The sequence below is a fragment of the Exophiala bonariae genome (assembly GCF_035927105.1).
Source record: "Exophiala bonariae strain CCFEE 5792 chromosome Unknown scaffold_3, whole genome shotgun sequence".
Lineage (NCBI taxonomy): Eukaryota > Fungi > Ascomycota > Eurotiomycetes > Chaetothyriales > Herpotrichiellaceae > Exophiala > Exophiala bonariae.
In genome coordinates this window covers 549762-568079 of record NW_027042478.1, presented here as the reverse complement: position 1 = coordinate 568079, position 18318 = coordinate 549762, and the positions used below count along the sequence as shown (strand labels likewise).

General features: G+C 50.8%; 3 protein-coding genes across 3 annotated transcripts; 2 read left to right on the top strand and 1 right to left on the bottom strand.

The window, feature by feature from the left end:
* Positions 1-415: 415 nt before the first annotated feature.
* LTR84_007725 (uncharacterized protein) lies at positions 416-2398 on the top strand (the record flags this gene model as incomplete). Its single annotated transcript, XM_064851277.1, has 2 exons — positions 416-1002; positions 1054-2398. 2 exons carry the CDS (start codon positions 416-418, stop codon positions 2396-2398), a joined length of 1932 nt encoding a protein of 643 aa, XP_064710280.1.
* A 918-nt stretch (positions 2399-3316) lies between these two features.
* LTR84_007724 (uncharacterized protein) lies at positions 3317-4718 on the bottom strand (the record flags this gene model as incomplete). Its single annotated transcript, XM_064851276.1, has 4 exons — positions 3317-4291; positions 4347-4430; positions 4564-4584; positions 4668-4718. The coding sequence occupies 4 exons, from the start codon at positions 4716-4718 to the stop codon at positions 3317-3319; spliced, it is 1131 nt and encodes a 376-aa protein (XP_064710279.1).
* A 3406-nt stretch (positions 4719-8124) lies between these two features.
* On the top strand, positions 8125-12650 carry LTR84_007723 (uncharacterized protein; the record flags this gene model as incomplete). Its single annotated transcript, XM_064851275.1, has 3 exons — positions 8125-9381; positions 9434-12241; positions 12336-12650. The coding sequence occupies 3 exons, from the start codon at positions 8125-8127 to the stop codon at positions 12648-12650; spliced, it is 4380 nt and encodes a 1459-aa protein (XP_064710278.1).
* Positions 12651-18318: the final 5668 nt, after the last annotated feature.

The window sequence follows — 18318 nt, the reverse complement described above, 5'->3', positions numbered from 1 at the left end:
TGCTTACACCACGAGTCCGAAATACTTGTATATTGCCATTTTGGGATATTCTGATGTCTGACGCGGCTTCCACCCACTTTTCATGATCCAGATCGCCTGTAAATTATAGTCTGACAAAAACACTGAAACTCCAGACTGAATAGAAGGTTTCATTGTCTTCAGGCCGCATTGCCACATGGCCGTCATTTATTGGTTGCCCCATTACAAGGCTCTCAACAGGGTGGCCAACTTATGACTTGCTCAATTCTCTGCGCATGGCCTTAGGACCACGCCACCCCATTCCTCTCACCATTTGCAGGGCCAGATTTCATGCACCCAAGTGATTGGTTGGCCCCGGTGCCAGAGAGCCCAAAATTCCTTACCCTCACCTTGCCCACTCAGCCGTTGGGTTGCTGACATAGTTAAACGGGCGTTCATGGCTGGGGACGAGGTGAAGAGAAAGAAAACGACACATCGCAGACATGGTGAACCGAGATCCTCCAAATCACATCCTCTTCCCAACGATGAATCCACTGCAATCAACGCCCCCGCTGCAAACGACCGTTCTCCCGATATAAATGCCTTGCGCAGAGCCAGACTTGCCCATATTCATGACACCCCTCAGGATCTACCAGAAGACATGAAATATGTATACGAGAAACGAATCAAGACGGCGGCGCATGTGAGCGCGGACAATGAAAGTCGTCGCAAAACCACTACGGATCGTTCATCGGAACGAAAAGAATCGAGATCCTCTCATAAATCGAAACGTCGCACAGAGGAACACACGCGCGGCGAACGGCGCGATGAATCTGAAGACGACTATGAATACGTTTATCCAAGAGCAGACCCAGATAAATCCCATGGTGATATCCAGGGGAGGTCTTCTGATGCCCGAAGACCGCGGCGGCCCTCACCGAGTCATACAGGGACAAGAAAGAAGGACGAGTCGCGGCGAGAACCTGAACGCAGACATACCGAGCCGATACGTGGGAAGACAAGACGTGGTCAAGATGAGGAAGGGTACGCTGTTTCATACCACTCAAGACTATTGTTGGCTAACCCTGTTTATAGCGCGGCCACGCCTATTGCGAAGACTCACACAAATACGTCTCGGGGCGATGGATCCTCCAGCAAGCACGAAAGGCCGGCTTTGAAGAGAAACGCTACAGTGACGGCATCGCCAAAGACCGACGCCGCTGGTAGCAAGCATTCAGAACCCCCGAGTGTTCACAGCCGAAAACCATCTGGGGTACTTGGATCGTTCTTGAGCCCTCGACCACCGATGCCGCAGAAAAAGGTAGCGTGTTTGACTTGCGGGTCGGACGATGTGCCTATCCATCTATCCGCCAAACTACCATGCACACATCGAATGTGCCATTCATGCTTGAAGCGCATTTTTACCATGTCAGTGAAAGATCCCGCCCACATGCCACCAAGATGCTGCACGGAGCAGCATATCGATCTCAAGCATGTTGACAAGCTTTTTGACGACAAATTCAAAGTCCTCTGGAACCGCAAATTCGACGAATATCACACTAAGAACCGCATCTACTGCCCAGCCCGAAAATGCGGCGCCTGGATCAAACCGAAGTACATCACGACCGAAAAAGGCCGCAAGGTCGGACGATGCAAGCACTGCAAAACTCTGGTGTGCGCAACGTGCTCGCAGAAAATGCACACCACGCGTGACTGTCCGAAAGACCCGGAGACCAAGGCGTTCGTTGAGGTGGCCAAGCAATCCGGCTGGCAGCGTTGCTACAGCTGCTCGGCGATGGTCGAACTGAAGGAAGGCTGCAACCACATGACGTGCCGCTGCACCGCCGAGTTCTGCATGGTGTGCGGCCTGAAGTGGAAGTCCTGCGACTGCCCCTGGTTCAACTACGAGAACGTCGACGCCCATCTCGGTGACCCAGCCCTGGTCCAACAGCAGATGGACCGACGCCGCGACCAGGAGACCCGCGACGAGGAACTCGCCCGCCGCATGCAACGCATGGGTGTCTTCGACGCCGGAGCCCACCCTGGCCCCAACACGGCGCAGAACGGGTACTTCGCATTCGGCAACGGCAACGGCAACGGCGCGGCCGACAATTTCCTCCAACAGGCCCGAGAGGCCCTGACTGCGAATTGGCCGCAAGCCGGGCAAGCCGCGCGCGACCTCCTCCAGAACTACGTTATCGGCAGAGAAAACCGGCCGGCCGCATATCCTGGGGACGTGGCTGCTGCGCTGAACGCGATGAGGGCGCAGCCGCCTCAGCAGGTCAATGGCAACGTGAACGTTGTCGACGACCACATGATGCAGCCGCCGACTCCGACGCGCCGCGGCACAGCCTCGCGTCGCAGGAATGCCGCCAGAGATGCGGCCGCGGCGGACGAGCAGCGCCGTCTGCAGGACTGGGCGAATAGTGTGGCGAACTGAACTAGGTGGGATTGCATTGGCCAGCCACTTAGTTGCACTGAACTTTTCGATAGTGCTTGCGCAGTCTTACTTATCGTGATGTCGTCCGCCGGTGTCGATATCGACTCGTATGTCACCCGACCACTTTACTCGGCGCTGAATCTTCGGCTCTGGCAGGAGGAAAAGGACTCGATGAATTACCGGGGGCTGTTTGGCCGGAACCAAGAAGCGGCGGCAAAGCGGCGTCAAAGCGGCGGCAAAGCGATCACCGCCCTTATCGACGCTGTCCTACTCCGATGGGACCACCTCGTTCACCGGCTGCTTACTATTTGTTATTTGTTGATTGCTGTTTACATTTCCTTACCTGACATCATTCGACAACGACGACGACAGTACTCACGAAATGTGTTTCTGCTTTGCGATCTGTGTGCTCTGGGTTTTTCATGCTACGACATTCTGTGACTATTTATGGCATGCCTGTTCCTGTTTTTATTATCGTGCTCTGCTTAGCTTATGGCCTTCTGGAGACTACCACTTAGCTTGGAGCTGAGGTGGAATTGTGGAAATGTGATTGGGCCTGGAATGAATCGGATGTTATAGGATGTGGTTGCTGTACATGGAATGGAATGGAACTATACGTTGGCCAGCCGTGCAGTGCGATGGCTACAAAAATCTTTACGGACTCGAATAGTTTATGAACGTGATATCAAATATAATGACATTTTGTACTTTTGTCGAGTGGGTCTGTCTCTACGACTATCTTCTGCGAGACGTGTGATTACCAAACCATTTTGTCTCGAGTTGATGGTGTTGTTTGAATTTGAACACGAGTTAGGTTCATGAGGCATGCCTCTTCCCCCCCTCCGCCTAAATCACAATCAGGTTTGATTTTGAGATATTATGAGTCACTCCTGTGACAACCCGCTCCCTTTCAGATGCTTATTGTTGTTTGAATAGACCTTCGAGCTCCTTAGCCACGGCATCACCCACCTCGACGGTTGAGCTGCTGCCACCAATATCTTTTGTCGTGATACCCTTGTCGATGACAAGACTTACTGCCTGCTCCACCAATACACTCTCCTTGGGGAGGTTCAGACTGTACAGAAGTAACATGGCGACACTAAGGATGGCGGCCACAGGGTTGATGATGCCCTTGCCTGCAATGTCAGGTGCAGATCCATGGATGGGTTCGTAGATGCCGTTGCAAAGTCCCTTGCCATCCGGTACACCGCTGAGACTGGCACTAGGAAGCAAACCCAGACTACCGGGGATGACAGAGGCTTCGTCAGAAATGATGTCGCCGAAGAGATTTGATGTGACAATCACGCCGTTCAGTGCCCGTGGGTTCCTGACCATGATCATCGCAGCCGAATCGATCAATTGGTGCTCGAACTCCAACTGGGGGAATTCTTTTTGCATTGTCTCGGTAAATACTCTCCGCCACAGTCGGCTTGTCGCGAGCACATTGGCCTTGTCTAAGCTGAAGACTTTGCTGGGTGGGCTCTTTGCCAGTGCCAGATATGCTGCTAGACGGGTGATGCGTTCGATTTCCTTTCGTGAGTAGGGTTCTCGATCTTCTGCCCACTCGTTCTCGCCATCCTCGGGGTTGCCCTCGACTCTGTCTCCAAAGTAGATACCGCCTGTAAGCTCGCGGACGATCATGAAGTCGGTACCTTCACAGACGGATTCCTTGAGAGGGGAGTTCTTGGCCAGACTGGGTGAAGCGAAGAAACAAGGTCTTAGATTGCCGAATGTTCCCATTTCTTTGCGGAGTTTCAGTAGCCCTTGCTCTGGACGAACTTTTCCGACTCCATATTTGGGTCCACCGATTGCACCTAGCAGAACTGCGTGGGCTGATTTGGCAGCGGAGAGAGCCTCATCGGTCAATGGGTCACCGTGGGCATCGATTGAAGCCTGGTCTTGTAATGAACATCATGATATGTGGAGGAACAGGGAAAGGGAGACGTACACCTCCAAGTAAGTGGTCTTGAAAATTGAACTTGATATCTTTCGAAGACTTCTCGACGACTTTCAAGATCTGTCCATGGAAGACCTTCTGTTAGCACGACACAGTCCTCGCTTATGGCGGTCTTAAACTGCAAATTGGAACGGCAATGCTTCGAGACAAGGCATATCCCTCACACTGACACCCTTTAACCACAAATAAGACGTGGAATTTCACTGACCTTGACTGCTTCAGCCGTCACCTATCTTCTGATTAGCCAAGAGAAGGACAAGGAGTGAGAGATCCTTCCGCAGCACGATTGATCCTTTATATCACACAACATACCTCAGGGCCTGCATAATCCCCTGCGAGAACGACAATATTGTAGGTAGGCATCTTGTGCGGGTTTTAGCTTGTCGTTGTATATGTTGGAGGAAACCAGCAATATGGCGAAGAGGTGAATAAAATATCTTGAGCGTTGTGATATATCAATATCACCTGTGAGGCCTCCTGTTCTCGTCAAAATTGTTTAGAATTGTACCCTCCGTGAATGGGCATAAATTCACGCCGAAATCGGGGTGGCCGGTTGAACGTCGAAAGCCTTGGAGGGGCTCCCCAATGGCCCCCCACCAGAACTGAAGACGATACCGGCGTAGGTGATAAGATAAGATGGGTAAGGTTGGCAGGGACGAGGCACTCCTTTAAAAGCTCTTGAGAACTTTCCCAAGGTAAATTCCCTCGTCCTCAATACACGCCGGAGGAACGTACAATTCCGGTACTCATGTCTCACAATTACTCTCAGGTTTCTTGCGAGTCACGACTGTTGCTAGGTGGTATCCGGATCTAGATACAAGAGACCGCAACCACCCATCATGAGCTTCTGATCGGATTACATGAGCCTTTTGATAAGGTCCACATCAGACCACCTCTGCAGTGTCTGTGCCTGCCTGCCGACTTACATTGGTGCATCGATTGCCCTTGCTTGGTCTGTCCATGGTTGCTCTTGCCCTGGTGTATCATGTATCATGTATCTTGAGCTCTTTCACGCTGTGACAGACAGACTCCACGAGCACCTTCCATTTGTTCATTGGAGCAGTTTGAGTTATTGGGTACTCCAAACCTTGCTGTGCCATGTCTCATGCTGCATTCCCATGATGACGTGAACCCACAGATGCATATTTATTAACCTGAACACCCTCCTTTGGCTGATACTGACCTAGACATTGTTCTTTATTCTTTTCCACGATCTTTCGTTATGACTTCCACCACGGATATTCGCACTTCGGAGCTGAGAGAGCCCGTTGATGTGGCAACTTACTTATTCACAAGACTCAAGCAGATTGGAATCGACTCCATTCATGGTCTTCCTGGAGATTTCAACTTGGTGGCTCTTGATTACCTGGAGGGCCTAGGGCTCAAGTGGGTGGGCAATTGCAACGAGCTCAATGCCGGTTATGCTGCGGATGGCTACGCTCGCGTCAAGGGCATATCAGCAGTCATCACCACATTTGGCGTAGGAGAGCTATCCCTTCCGAATGCGATCGCGGGAGCGTAAGTTTGATCGTCCATCACCTCCAAGCTTTTGTTCTGAATGCAGCAGATATGCTGAATTCGTCCCTGTCATCCATATCGTCGGCACACCCAGCACGAAATCTCAGGCCAATGGAATGCTACTCCATCACACGCTAGGAAATGGCAATTTCCATACATTTGCCGACATGGCTGCTTATCTCGCCGTGGAAGTAGCCAAGTTGGTCGATCCTCGAGATATCCCTTCGCAAATCGACCACGCCCTTCGTGAGTGTTTCCTTCAAAGTCGACCCGTATACATCACTGTTCCCACGGATATTGTACAGAAAAAAGTGGAAGGCGAAAGGCTCAAGACCAACATCGACCTGAGTCCACACAAGAACGATCCGGAAAAAGAAGATTATGTGGTTGAAGTGATTTTGAAATACCTCACCGCCGCCAAAAACCCTGTTATTCTCGTCGACAGCTGCGCTGTACGCCATCGGGTGCTGGAAGAGACTCACGAATTCATTGAGAAATCAGGCCTTCCCGTCTTTGTTGCCCCCATGGGAAAAGGAGCAGTGGACGAGACCATTCCTCAATTTGGAGGTGTTTATGCTGGCGATGGCTCTAACCCTGGAGTACAGGAGCGTGTTGAGACAGCCGACTTGCTCATCACAATTGGTAGTGTCAAATCAGATTTCAACACTGCAGGTTTTACATACAGGACGTCGCAGCTGAAGACCATTGACCTCCATAGCACATCCACACGAGTGCGATACTCTGAGTACCCAGGTGTTGGCATGAAGGGCGTGCTACGGAAGTTGGTCGACATTCTACCACCACTCAGCATACAACCAGGACCTACACCTCCGCAAAACAATGTTCCCCAGGATATAGATTCTACAGGATCGGTCATCACTCACAGCTGGTTCTGGCCAAGACTTGGTCAATTCTTACAGGAGGGAGATATTGTCCTCACCGAAACAGGAACTTCAAACTATGGCATCTTCGATACTCGGTTCCCAAAGAATGTCACCAATATCAGTCAAATCCTATGGGGGAGTATAGGCTATGCGACAGGATCAGCCCAAGGCGTCGCCCTTGCAGCTAAAGACCTTGGTGGAAAACACCGTACGATCTTATTCACTGGCGACGGCAGTTTTCAACTCACCTGCCAGGAGGTGAGTACCATGATTCGACATAACCTCAACCCCATTCTTTTCATCATCTGCAACGATGGGTACACGATCGAAAGACTCATTCATGGTCCGGATGCGGGGTATAACGACATTCAGAATTGGAACTATAAAGACCTGCTACCAGCATTTGGGGCCAAAGAGGGAAATTACAAGACCTATCAAATCAAGACCAAGGACGATGTCAACGCTCTTTTCCAAGACAAGAACTTTGCGAGCGCACCTTACTTGCAACTGGTCGAGCTGTATATGCCAAGAGACGATGCACCTGTTGCATTGAGGAAGACTGCTGCGAATGCTGCGAGGCTGAATGCGAAGAAATGAGGGAGTTCGATGGATACAGTAGAATTGATACAGTGGAGCTGAAAAGCCTTACGGTTGAAACTAGATCAGAAGTCTGGAATTATTATTATCATAACCAGCATAGACCTTCTGAGAAGCTTAGCCAGACTGGCAGTGAGAAGAACAATCTCTTGTCCTCCTGGTCTTTGACGCCGCCATCAAAGAGACTGCACGTGACATACCCAGATGAGGCAGATGGGGTGACATTAAGCGAGACCCATCCGGCAAGAGATGCCTGCTGCTGCCTGTGGCATGAGTCCACGATGAGTCCGAGTGACTTGCCTACTCAGGCTGCCCCAAAGATTCCCAGCATCCCGCATGCCAGTGCCAGCAACATCCCCATCCATTCATCCCACACCTACACCCACACCCTTGAGGCTTTGTCGCCGTTGGGTTTGCGCGTTATCTTTATATGTTCAATTAGCACAAGCCCATGACCCTCTAATGTCTGATTTACTGTCGCGTCCCTTTCTGTTCTAGCCTCTCGGCGTTAATTCATAATGTCAGACGCTCAACCACGCCGACTAGTTTGTCCTTGTTGCTCATTGCCTTCTGTTTTTCAAAGTTCCGTCGTCAGGTGAGCCGACGACGCTGAGCCTGTGATCCTTTTGGTTCCGGTTCACCAATCTCTGATCACCCTTATATTCCGATGCCTTGCCGCTGTTGAGCCTGCTACCAGTCTCCTTGGGCCGCTCAGCCCTCAATTGTCCCTACCTGTGCTAGTTGTGAATAACCCAACGACATCGCCCACCATGGCCAACGATGATACTCCTCCCCCGAAAAAGGCCACTGGTCGCAAACTCCAAAAACGAAATCCCAAGCTGGGCCGATTGCCCTCCGCTCACATTCCCGCTCGTTTGCGCCTGGGTGATGATGCTCAAGAGGATGTAACCGCTCCGAATAGAGGCACGAACAACCCTGCACAATACATGCATCAATCCGTGTTCTCTATGATTGCCGCTGCTGGCTCTCGAACCGATTTCAATGCTAGATTCGACGAGTCAAGTGACAGCGAAGATGAGGCACTGGAGGAAGGACAAGCCCATACCGTGCCAACTGATCAGCCTGCCACAGCCTCCCAAACTGTCCCGCGTGAAGCCGGCAAGACGTCTAGTGACAAGAAAACCAAGCGTCTCTCGGGAAACCTCTTCCAGTCTCTCCCACGTCTGTCAGCAAGACCTTTGACCAAGAAATCAAAGGAAGCGGCCCAACAATCCAGCCCTAGTCCTCCAAGCGATTCGACTTCGAAATCGAGAAGAAGTAATCCACGGGACGCACCTGTGATGAGCAGAATCTTGACAGCCGAAGCAGAATTTCAGGAGAATGCCGAAGCCACTACAGAGATGACCTCGTCCCCAGATCGCCTAACCACAAGAAGCAGAGGTGAATCTTCACCGCAGACGCTACTTGCTTTGAGGTTGATGGACATATTCGGATTTGAAAAGCCGGAGAAAGTGGTTGCCGAATACCCCTGCTGGTTGCTCAAAAGTGTGCTCTTACAAGGCTACTTGTACATCACCAAACAACATCTTTGCTTTTATGCCTATCTTCCCAAAAAGTCTCACACTGTCGCCAAAACCGGATTTATGGCTAAGAGAGGTCGGAACAATGCAAGATACAGGAGATATTGGTTCTCATTGAAAGGGGACGTTCTATCCTACTATTCCGACCCTTCGAGTCTCTACTTTCCTACTGGACATATTGATCTACGTTACGGGATTGCTGCTGCAGTGTCTGCGGACAAGAACAAGCAATCGGATGCTAGAGACTTCACGATTACCACTGACCACCGAACATACAATCTCCGTTGTGATACTCCACAAAGTGCAAAGGAATGGGTGCAATCTCTACAAAAGACTATTTTTCGATCACACAACGACGGCGATAGTGTAAAAATTTCTCTACCATTAGAAAACATCATCGACTTCGAGGAAAGTCCTGTTGTGGAATTTGCTGAGACGGTGAAACTCAGAGTCGTTGAGAATGATGATTCGTACGCGATTGACGAGGTAAGCGAGAGATGGCCCCCATAGTTGAGTGAATGACTAATGGACGTTACAGTATTTCTTTTCTTTTTTCAGCTTCGGCGCTGATGCGTTGAGTGTTCTTCGAGATCTGATCGTGCAGGCTCCAAGCGGCCGGTCACCTGATGGCCAACAGTCATCGGCGAGCAGAGGGGAGCATAGCCCGAGTCCGAGAACAAGACCGAATCCTGTACGAACTGCTTCAGAAGGCGCAGTCAGCAACTCGAGAGCGGTATCTAGCCCTCCACTCAAGGAACCTGTAAAAGCAACGTTGATGCCATTCTCGCTTGGAGAAGATGGCAGAATGTCCCCTCGAATGAGTGGAGAGTTTCAACGTGGGAACAGCCCATCGCGCTCTAGTGGCGATTTTGGAGCTGAATATGGGCGAGCAAGTTTTGATCGGGGCCGTAGAAGTGGAAGTACTAGTCGACTTGACGTGAGCAAGCTGAGACGTACTGGACGGTCTCCACTTGCTCGACATCAGGACTCCGAAGATTCATACGTTCAGTCAATTGACAAGGAAACCGATTCATCCAATGCACCTCTGTCACCTACAGTCGAAGCACAAATGTCAGCCAGTCAGATATTGACACGAAGTGATATGTTTCATCCTCCTGCAGTCAACCGTATGGAAACACTTGTTTCAATGTCGAGTGATGCAGGCAGAAAATCATCTGAGATAGGGACAATACTCTCTACGTCTCCTGCCGATGGCAGTGCTCCAATACCGATTGGAGGTCAGATCGAAGTAGGTGGACGCTCCCCCAGAGATCGTCGCACCGCTTTACAGGATGAGATTGGGGATCTGGACCAGGACAAGAAATACTCCAGCTCTCCGACTCTACAGGACCTTGTCAAGGCAGGCTCTTACCCTTTACAACGTGCAGGAGCCTTTGCAGACTATTTGAAAAATCGTTCAACCAATATGAGGAAGCTTCTCGCCACAGAATCCATGACTTACCTAGAGAAGGTGTCTGGGATGTGGACCGGTGGCAGAAAACACTATGGCGAAAATGAGGGAGTCATTCCTGATGATCGAGGCATCGATCCCGAGGATGAGGAAGCAAACGTCGGTCATGGTGACAGGTTTCGAGCCCACTTTGCTTTACCTGCTACGGAGAAATTGCAGGCGACTTACTTTGCCTTCCTACACCGTGTCCTCCCCCTCTACGGCAAGATCTACATCAGCAATCGCAAGTTTTGTTTTCGAAGCCTGCTTCCTGGCACCAGAACAAAGCTGGTGCTACCCCTCAAAGATCTCGAAAATGTGGACAAGGAGAAGGGCTTCCGATTTGGCTATCACGGCTTAGTCCTTGTGATCCGTGGACACGAGGAGTTGTTCTTTGAGTTCAATTCGGCAGAGCACCGCGACGACTGCACCATCACATTGTTGCACAGTTTAGAAAGTGTTCGATATATGGGCGAGTCCAGCATAATTGCACATCACGACGAGGATGATGCAGAAATCGCAAAGGAAGAACATCGTCTTCTCCAGGAAGCACGCCGAAACTCTGCTGGCGACCATCAACTGGTTCTACCAGACACTGCTGAAGCGATTTATAGCCACGAAGAGCGTTCTGCGGTTCTTTTCGATGACCCTCGAGCAAGCATTATCAATTTCAAGCCGACTGAATCTCTACGCATCACCTGTTTAACTATTGGTTCCAGGGGAGATGTGCAGCCATACATTGCTTTGTGTAAGGGACTCTTGGCAGAGGGACACAAACCGAGAATTGCAACCCATGCTGAGTTTGGGCCATGGGTCATGAAACACGGCATCGACTTCAAGGCGATTGATGGTGACCCGGCCGAATTGATGCGGATCTGTGTGGAGAATGGCATGTTTACCTATTCTTTCCTCCGAGAAGCCTCAGCAAAGTTCCGCACTTGGATCGACGAGCTCCTCGTTTCAGCCTGGGAAGCATGTCAAGACAGTGATCTACTGATTGAGTCACCGAGCGCGATGGCGGGTATCCACATTGCAGAGGCATTGAAAATTCCGTACTTTCGAGCTTTCACCATGCCATGGACGCGGACCCGGGCTTATCCTCACGCATTTGCCGTTCCAGAACACAAGATAGGGGGAGCTTACAATTACTACACGTATGTCATGTTTGACAATGTCTTCTGGAAAGGCATCGCGGGTCAGGTCAACCGTTGGCGCAAGAAAGAGCTCGGACTGCGCAGCACGAATTTAGACAAGATGCAACCAAACAAGGTGCCGTTCTTGTACAACTTTTCGCCTCATGTGGTGGTACCGCCGTTGGATTACAGTGATTGGGTACGGGTGACAGGATACTGGTTTCTGAATGAAGCACAGGACTGGACACCATCCCCCGAACTGACTGCGTTCATCAAGAAAGCCAGGACCGACAAGAAGAAACTCGTCTACATCGGGTTTGGCTCGATCGTCGTGTCAGACCCTGCCGCGCTGACCAAGACAGTGGTGGAATCCGTGCTGAAAGCCGACGTTCGGTGCATTCTCTCTAAGGGTTGGAGTGACCGACTGGGTGACCCCTCCGCTGTCAAGACTGAAGTGCCCTTACCACCGGATATTCATCAGATCAAGTCAGCCCCGCACGACTGGCTCTTCACTCAAATTGACGCCGCCGTGCACCACGGCGGTGCGGGAACAACAGGGGCAAGTCTGCGTGCAGGCCTGCCCACGGTCATCAAGCCATTTTTTGGAGATCAGTTTTTCTTCGGGTCGCGCGTTGAAGATCTTGGCGTCGGCATTTGTCTCAAGAAAGTCAATGTCAGCGTGTTCTCCCGTGCCCTATGGGAAGCTGTGCACAGCGAGAGAATGATCGTCAAGGCCCGTTTGCTCGGAGAACACATCCGAAAAGTAAGTTTAATAACCTCCCCTGATTATACTTCTGTGGATCACGCCTACAGATAATCCATGCCACTTTTGGGTTCAGACACTAACGGTGAAACAGGAAGACGGAGTCGCCAATGCCATTCAAGCACTGTACCGCGATCTAGAATACGCGAAGAGTTTGGTGAATGCACGGGTTGCAACACAAGAAGCGCTTGCAAGCGCAACGAACGATCTCGATGACGGTAACGAAATCGAAGAGAACTGGACGTTTATTGGCGACGAGAGCGATCCGGAGCTGCAGAAGCGCATCCAAGACTGGGATGTTCCTTCGCGCGGACGTGGCCCTCGGGTCAGTCTGGATTTAGCTGCTGGGCTGCGAGCCGTCCAGGGGGTTGAACCGGCCAGGAAGAGTAGTCTCAATATCAAGAGATAGTCTGCAGTGCATGCAGTGACTGGAGGGAAATGAAATCCGTTGGGCGGAATTTTGTCCATGGCTGCGCGGATGAGAAGCCTAGCTTTCAGGTGCCGCTATTCCGGTGCAGAGTGGAAGGCAAGTTCCGAGACGCAAACGCTTGAATGCAAATCACTCGTGTGTGATGATGTGGAAGTTACACGGGGTACGAGCCATGATATCTTTTATCAATTCATGGGAAACTCGGATTTAGTCATGGAGTCGAGCGGCCTTGTTTTCCGGCGAGCGAGTCACATACCGGGAAGGAAGGAGCACGCAACCTTGCAGCAACATACATCGTACGGAAGGAGATGTTCGGAGTGGACTGCAGTGGGGCTTTCCCCAACTCTCGGGCGTTTTTAAAACCGGAAATGAGTTACGGTGGCTGCGTCCGAGTTCATCATGTTGTCCACAGATGGATGGCACTGCAAATACTGATGTTGATGTTGGATTTGGGCGTTTTGAGTGACGATGACGACGACGATCAATAACAATGAACGACTTGAAGCGTGAATCGAGATGACATGGATCTCACACCTCTGCAGAATTGAGAGTAGGATAGGATCGGATACGAGCAAAGACTCTCGTTATTTACTTCCGGTCCACGACTGGGCGCGTGGCCATAAGGCGGAAGCAAGAAGCGGAAGAGAATGCAGACACAGCATAGCGATAGATGTTAGTATTGATCGATTCCACTGCCCCACTCGTGAGATCAAGGCTTTTGGACTTTAAAAGCTGTCTGTGTTTGCCGACTGATGGCTTGAGTCTTGGCGGATTTCATTTGCCTAAGTTCCACGGTTGTCAACTAAAGTGATCTGCATTGTATGTCCGGAATCATTTTCCAAAGAGACTGGGCCCCACTGCTGCACTACACCGCATGACTTGCCAGAGTGATGAGACATCGAGGAGAGTTGGATTCGGGGGTGTGGGCCGGGTGTTTTTGTTGCAGCTTTCCCAGCTACGGATAACCCTGGATGGGATTGTGGTTGTCACTGCAGGAGTCTCCAGTAGGTAATAAGGATAATGATGATACGGATTAAGGCGCCGACGACAGGTATCAATGTCAAACTTACTGCACTACTACTTCGTAGGTAATGTAGACGCTCAGGGATATCGCGAAAACGTACGAGTACTCGTAAGTGACGCGCACGATTGTTCCATTCGTCATTCCACAAATCATGGCATTATTTAATTGTGCGGACAGGACAGATGTTGCGCACATTCACAAGCTGAGCCACATTGTTGGGTCCATGCTCGCAAAGATAGAGCCTGGAGTGGGTATGAGAATGGAGTATTGCCAAGGACATGGAGGCTGGAATATTCCGTAGGTACCTAGATACTCGTAGATAGAGATGCTGCTGTCTTGAACTCTTTTATGAAGCATGTCACGGATTCGGGTGTGGAGTACGGGTCAGCAAGGCGATGATCGATGATCGAGAGGATTTGAAAGGCCGACGGATCCTCCTTCTATCTCACACCGGATCGGTCGCGTAGCCAATAGTTGGTCAATAAGAAGAAGATTGGGTTGTCCATAGCCGATACCTGATCTTACGAGTACTAGGTACGAGGAACTCATCCTACCTAACACGTGGGAGCAATAGCTAGTGAGTGCGCGGACTAGACCTGGAGTAGAAAGCGTTAAGCTCAAAGACAGGACTGTCACGGCTCACTGCCCAAGATGTGAGAGAAAAGTCGAGGCGTCAGCGGTGGCGCACAGTCGACTAGAGCATGTTGGACATATCACAAGCAACGGAGAAACTTGGAAGCAGTTCTCCTTACGCTGTAATTGGATTGTGCGCACAGATGAGATATTGGTGGCGGCGATAAGTGGGGTACGTTTTCCGATTTCCATGGACGAAAAGAGAATCTCCCTACCTTCAAGCTTTCCATCGTGAGTACATTGGAGCATTGGGTTCGACGGTGTCATGTCGATCAAGCATAGAACTTGGAAAGCTCGTACCGAGACCTCGAGCCATGGGACGAATGTAACTAGTTGAAGGCGAAGTCAATGAGATGCTCGACGATATATGCTGACCACATGTTCTGTGCGCTTTCGGAACAATTTCGTTGCAAACCGTATGCGTCCTGTGCGAGACTTGGACTTCTTTTGCGTTGGAGAGTGTCACTAACAATAAGCAGGTAGCGGTAGCTACGGTTGTTCTCGCCGTCCAGTAGGCCGTAGCTGCGGGTAATGGGCGACCTAGCATGCTCGATCGTCTCACTCTCAGCTATGATTCGTTTTCCCCGTCACCCAAGTCTCCGAGGTCATCACCTTTAGTTCTGGCGACCATTCGTTGTTTGATGATTGTGCCGACGTTAAGCTCAATGAGGAATGTCTGCCCCGGGAGAGGCATATCCGCAGTTCTTTGATGAGGATCCACTATGGTGGGGGAGAAGTGAATTGATACGAAGTCCTCACCGTTTCTTCAGCACGAATGAAGGAGACAGTCTGTATTTTGTCGTCGAGGGATGTGTCGGGAGGACTCTTAGATGCCTAGCGAGGGACGAGGACTACTAGTTGTTAAACCAAGCCTGTAGATGATTTTATAGACGTCTAGATTTACTCCCACTGCACCTGCCGCATAATACTTTGGGTTCATAGGGAGATCACGTCGTAGCTACCTACCTAGATACCTAGGTACTTCGTGCCCATCAAGTTTGTGATTGTCCTTTTCACTGCACTGGGTGTGACTTATTATTAACGTAGTCGTCTGCGCCGGCAACTTTGACACTGCCTAATACCTGGGTCCTGGGTAGTATTTTGTAGCTCCTTCTCTTCCTTTCACTAATGACAGCCTACTAAAATTCTGCTATGGAGCAAGTCCCACTGGAACCCCAGACTCTTCGGAGTCTTCGCCCCCCCTCATTTCTGCGCTTTTAGATGAGAGATTCGTACTCTCTTCCTAGTCAGGTTGGACGTTGGTTGTCAATTGTAACTTGTAACTTGTCAGCTGGGCAATCCTAAGCAATCTCGTGCAGCGTCCGGAGCAAGACGACTTCTTTCCGTTGCCACCGTGCGTCAGATTCATTCGACCCTCACTTGGGATTTCTAGATACAGGTACCTCCACCCTATCCGGAGTATGTTTTTGATGTGTGTCTATGTGTGTACCTCGTATGCACTTCGACCGTGATTCCGTGACTGGCAGTGGAACTTACGGAGTATCCTTACGCCGTAACCAAGGTCCAGTATTGTACCATATTTCTCAAACAATCAAATTACGTGCTTCACGATCCCCGGGACCAACTCCCCGTACTCGGTAGGCTGTCGCCCTTCGGCACCATCATATCAATGGCAGTAAGCGAAGGGTCTAGATATTCATCCTTCTCCAGACTTGTACACTCAAATGGTTGCTGAAGAAATGAAGCTTTAGACCATCGGCACTTGTACCGAGTACTCAATTCTCAGGTCTGGAGTCTAGATCAGCCTATCCCACCTCGCCTCCTGGCCATCGGAAGATCCCTCTATCCACATCCTTTTTAAACCTGACTCTCATCCCACCACCCGGATCTCAACTGTCACTGATCCTCTCCCAGTCCATCAAATGCGACCCACTTCTCCGTTACTCCCGTAACTTCGAGTACTGCCGCGTAGTACACCCTGTAACTTGGAGCTTGGAGCCTGTCGCCTTGCCTTGGGTATGGAATACGCTGTGGCCTGCCCGCTGGGGGCCGCTTAAAACTTTACTCGTAGTTGTTCAATCACTGCAGTGCAGTTCGATGATATTCTTCAAGGTTGGTATTCATATCCGTATCCCGTGCCTCGACTGCCCGCCGCTACCCTTGGACCACTGGCATGCGCTGTGTTGGTTCAACACACCCGTCTTGCCGCTCCAAAACTCTCATGCTACCACTGATTCTCATGCCCTACCACACTCATCTCGAGATCAATTTGCGTCTCTCTCTCTCCACTTTCTGACCCGCTCCCGATATTCTTCCACTACTACATCGTTCGATCTAGACAAAACACCTCGGGTCCCACTACACTGGCTCACACTCGCTCTTTCTCTCTTCTCGTGGGATTTTGTGTTGTGAATTGCTTTCCCTTTCTCCTGTCTTGTCTCTGATCAATCTTTTTGGGTCGAGCGGTCATCACCCATCCCTCCTACCGCGACCTCGTCCCTCCTTCCTGAGCCGATGCGGATTTCTTTTCCGTCATACCACCACGGCGACGCACCATGAAGCCACTCAGCATCACAGCAAGTGTATCACCACCCTTGGCTGCGTCCTCGGCCGGTGTCACCAAAAACCCGCCTCAATTACCAATCTCCCGCTCAAATAATTCGACATGGGAAAAGCCTGAGCGCGCGCGTACCAGTCACGCTTGCGAACCTTGTCGTGAGCGCAAGACCAAATGCGACGGCGAGCGTCCCTCTTGTCGTCGCTGTTCACACACCGGAACTTCTTGTCATTATGGCTATGGCAAAGGCTGGAGAAAACGAAAGTAAATCTGCCTATACTTCCATGGCTGCACAATCTCCCCTCTGTTCCGCATCCTTACCCGCGATCCTGCAATTTACTGTATGGTTGTGCTGACCATATCCTCTTTGCCAGAACTGCTGAGGATCTCACTGCCACGTCGCGACGTCTGGCTCGATACGAGGCGCTCTTGGCCGAAATCCTACCCATGGTGTCGACTGAGGTTAGAGAACTGATTGAAGATGCACGCGATCAAGTAGGGACTTCAACCAATCGTTCTTCCCTTTGTCTACTTTGCTCACAGGTCATCAGGATGCTGCCAACTCAAATGGATCTGAAACGAACGAGACTGAGCAAGGATACCCGTCGATGCCTTCTCTCACATCAGAGTCCACAATGTCAAGCTCAAGTAGTCGACTACTACTTCCTCTACCTGTGCCTAGCCCTCTTACAGCAGTCTCGGCCAGAATAACACCCAGTCCAGGGACGTTTGACTCTGTCCCAACCCCCCCAGTTGTCCCCATTTCGGCTGGCCCGAGTCCTGCACCGGGCATGCCGTCATCGCAGTCCCGACTCTCAATCGATGCGGGCATGCTGACCCGATTGCCATCGATTACACCTGATGGCCAGCTAATCGACCCAAATTCACGCGAGCTTTCACCTCCGAAGCTACAACGACTAAATGAGGCAAATCCAGACTTCGCAGCTGAACGACTTGGAATGTTAACCGGATCTCCAAAGAGTCAGACATCGTCAGGAAGTAGGTTTGCTCACAAGGACCATGAGGCAAACAAATATTGACGGAGGAAAAGCGCCTACGCAATTATAGCACTCTCCTGGTCGACTTCATCGCCGATTGAATTTCCGACCAGTCCACCGGCAGATCTCACATAACACGTTACACCGCAAGGGTATCGTCTAACAGGTCCGCGAATTTTCCCGCCTGAATATTGACAAGAGAAAGGGCGGGGCATTGGCAGCCAGTCTAAGTCTCGGTCCGACGTTTGAAAAGGAAGAACTTGCAGAGCAACATGTTAGAGTCCGGGGGCAGCACGATCGACAGCGCGATAAATGTTTTGTCGGGTTCTGGATAAGTCGTCCGAAAATCATCAGCGATCACTACACAGCTTGGAATCCCTTTCCTACTGGGCGTTGTTGGACAAGAACATGGCAATTGTTGTCATTTCGATCCTGTTGGAATCGAGATCTTGTGCTTGGTCAAAGCCTGTGTTG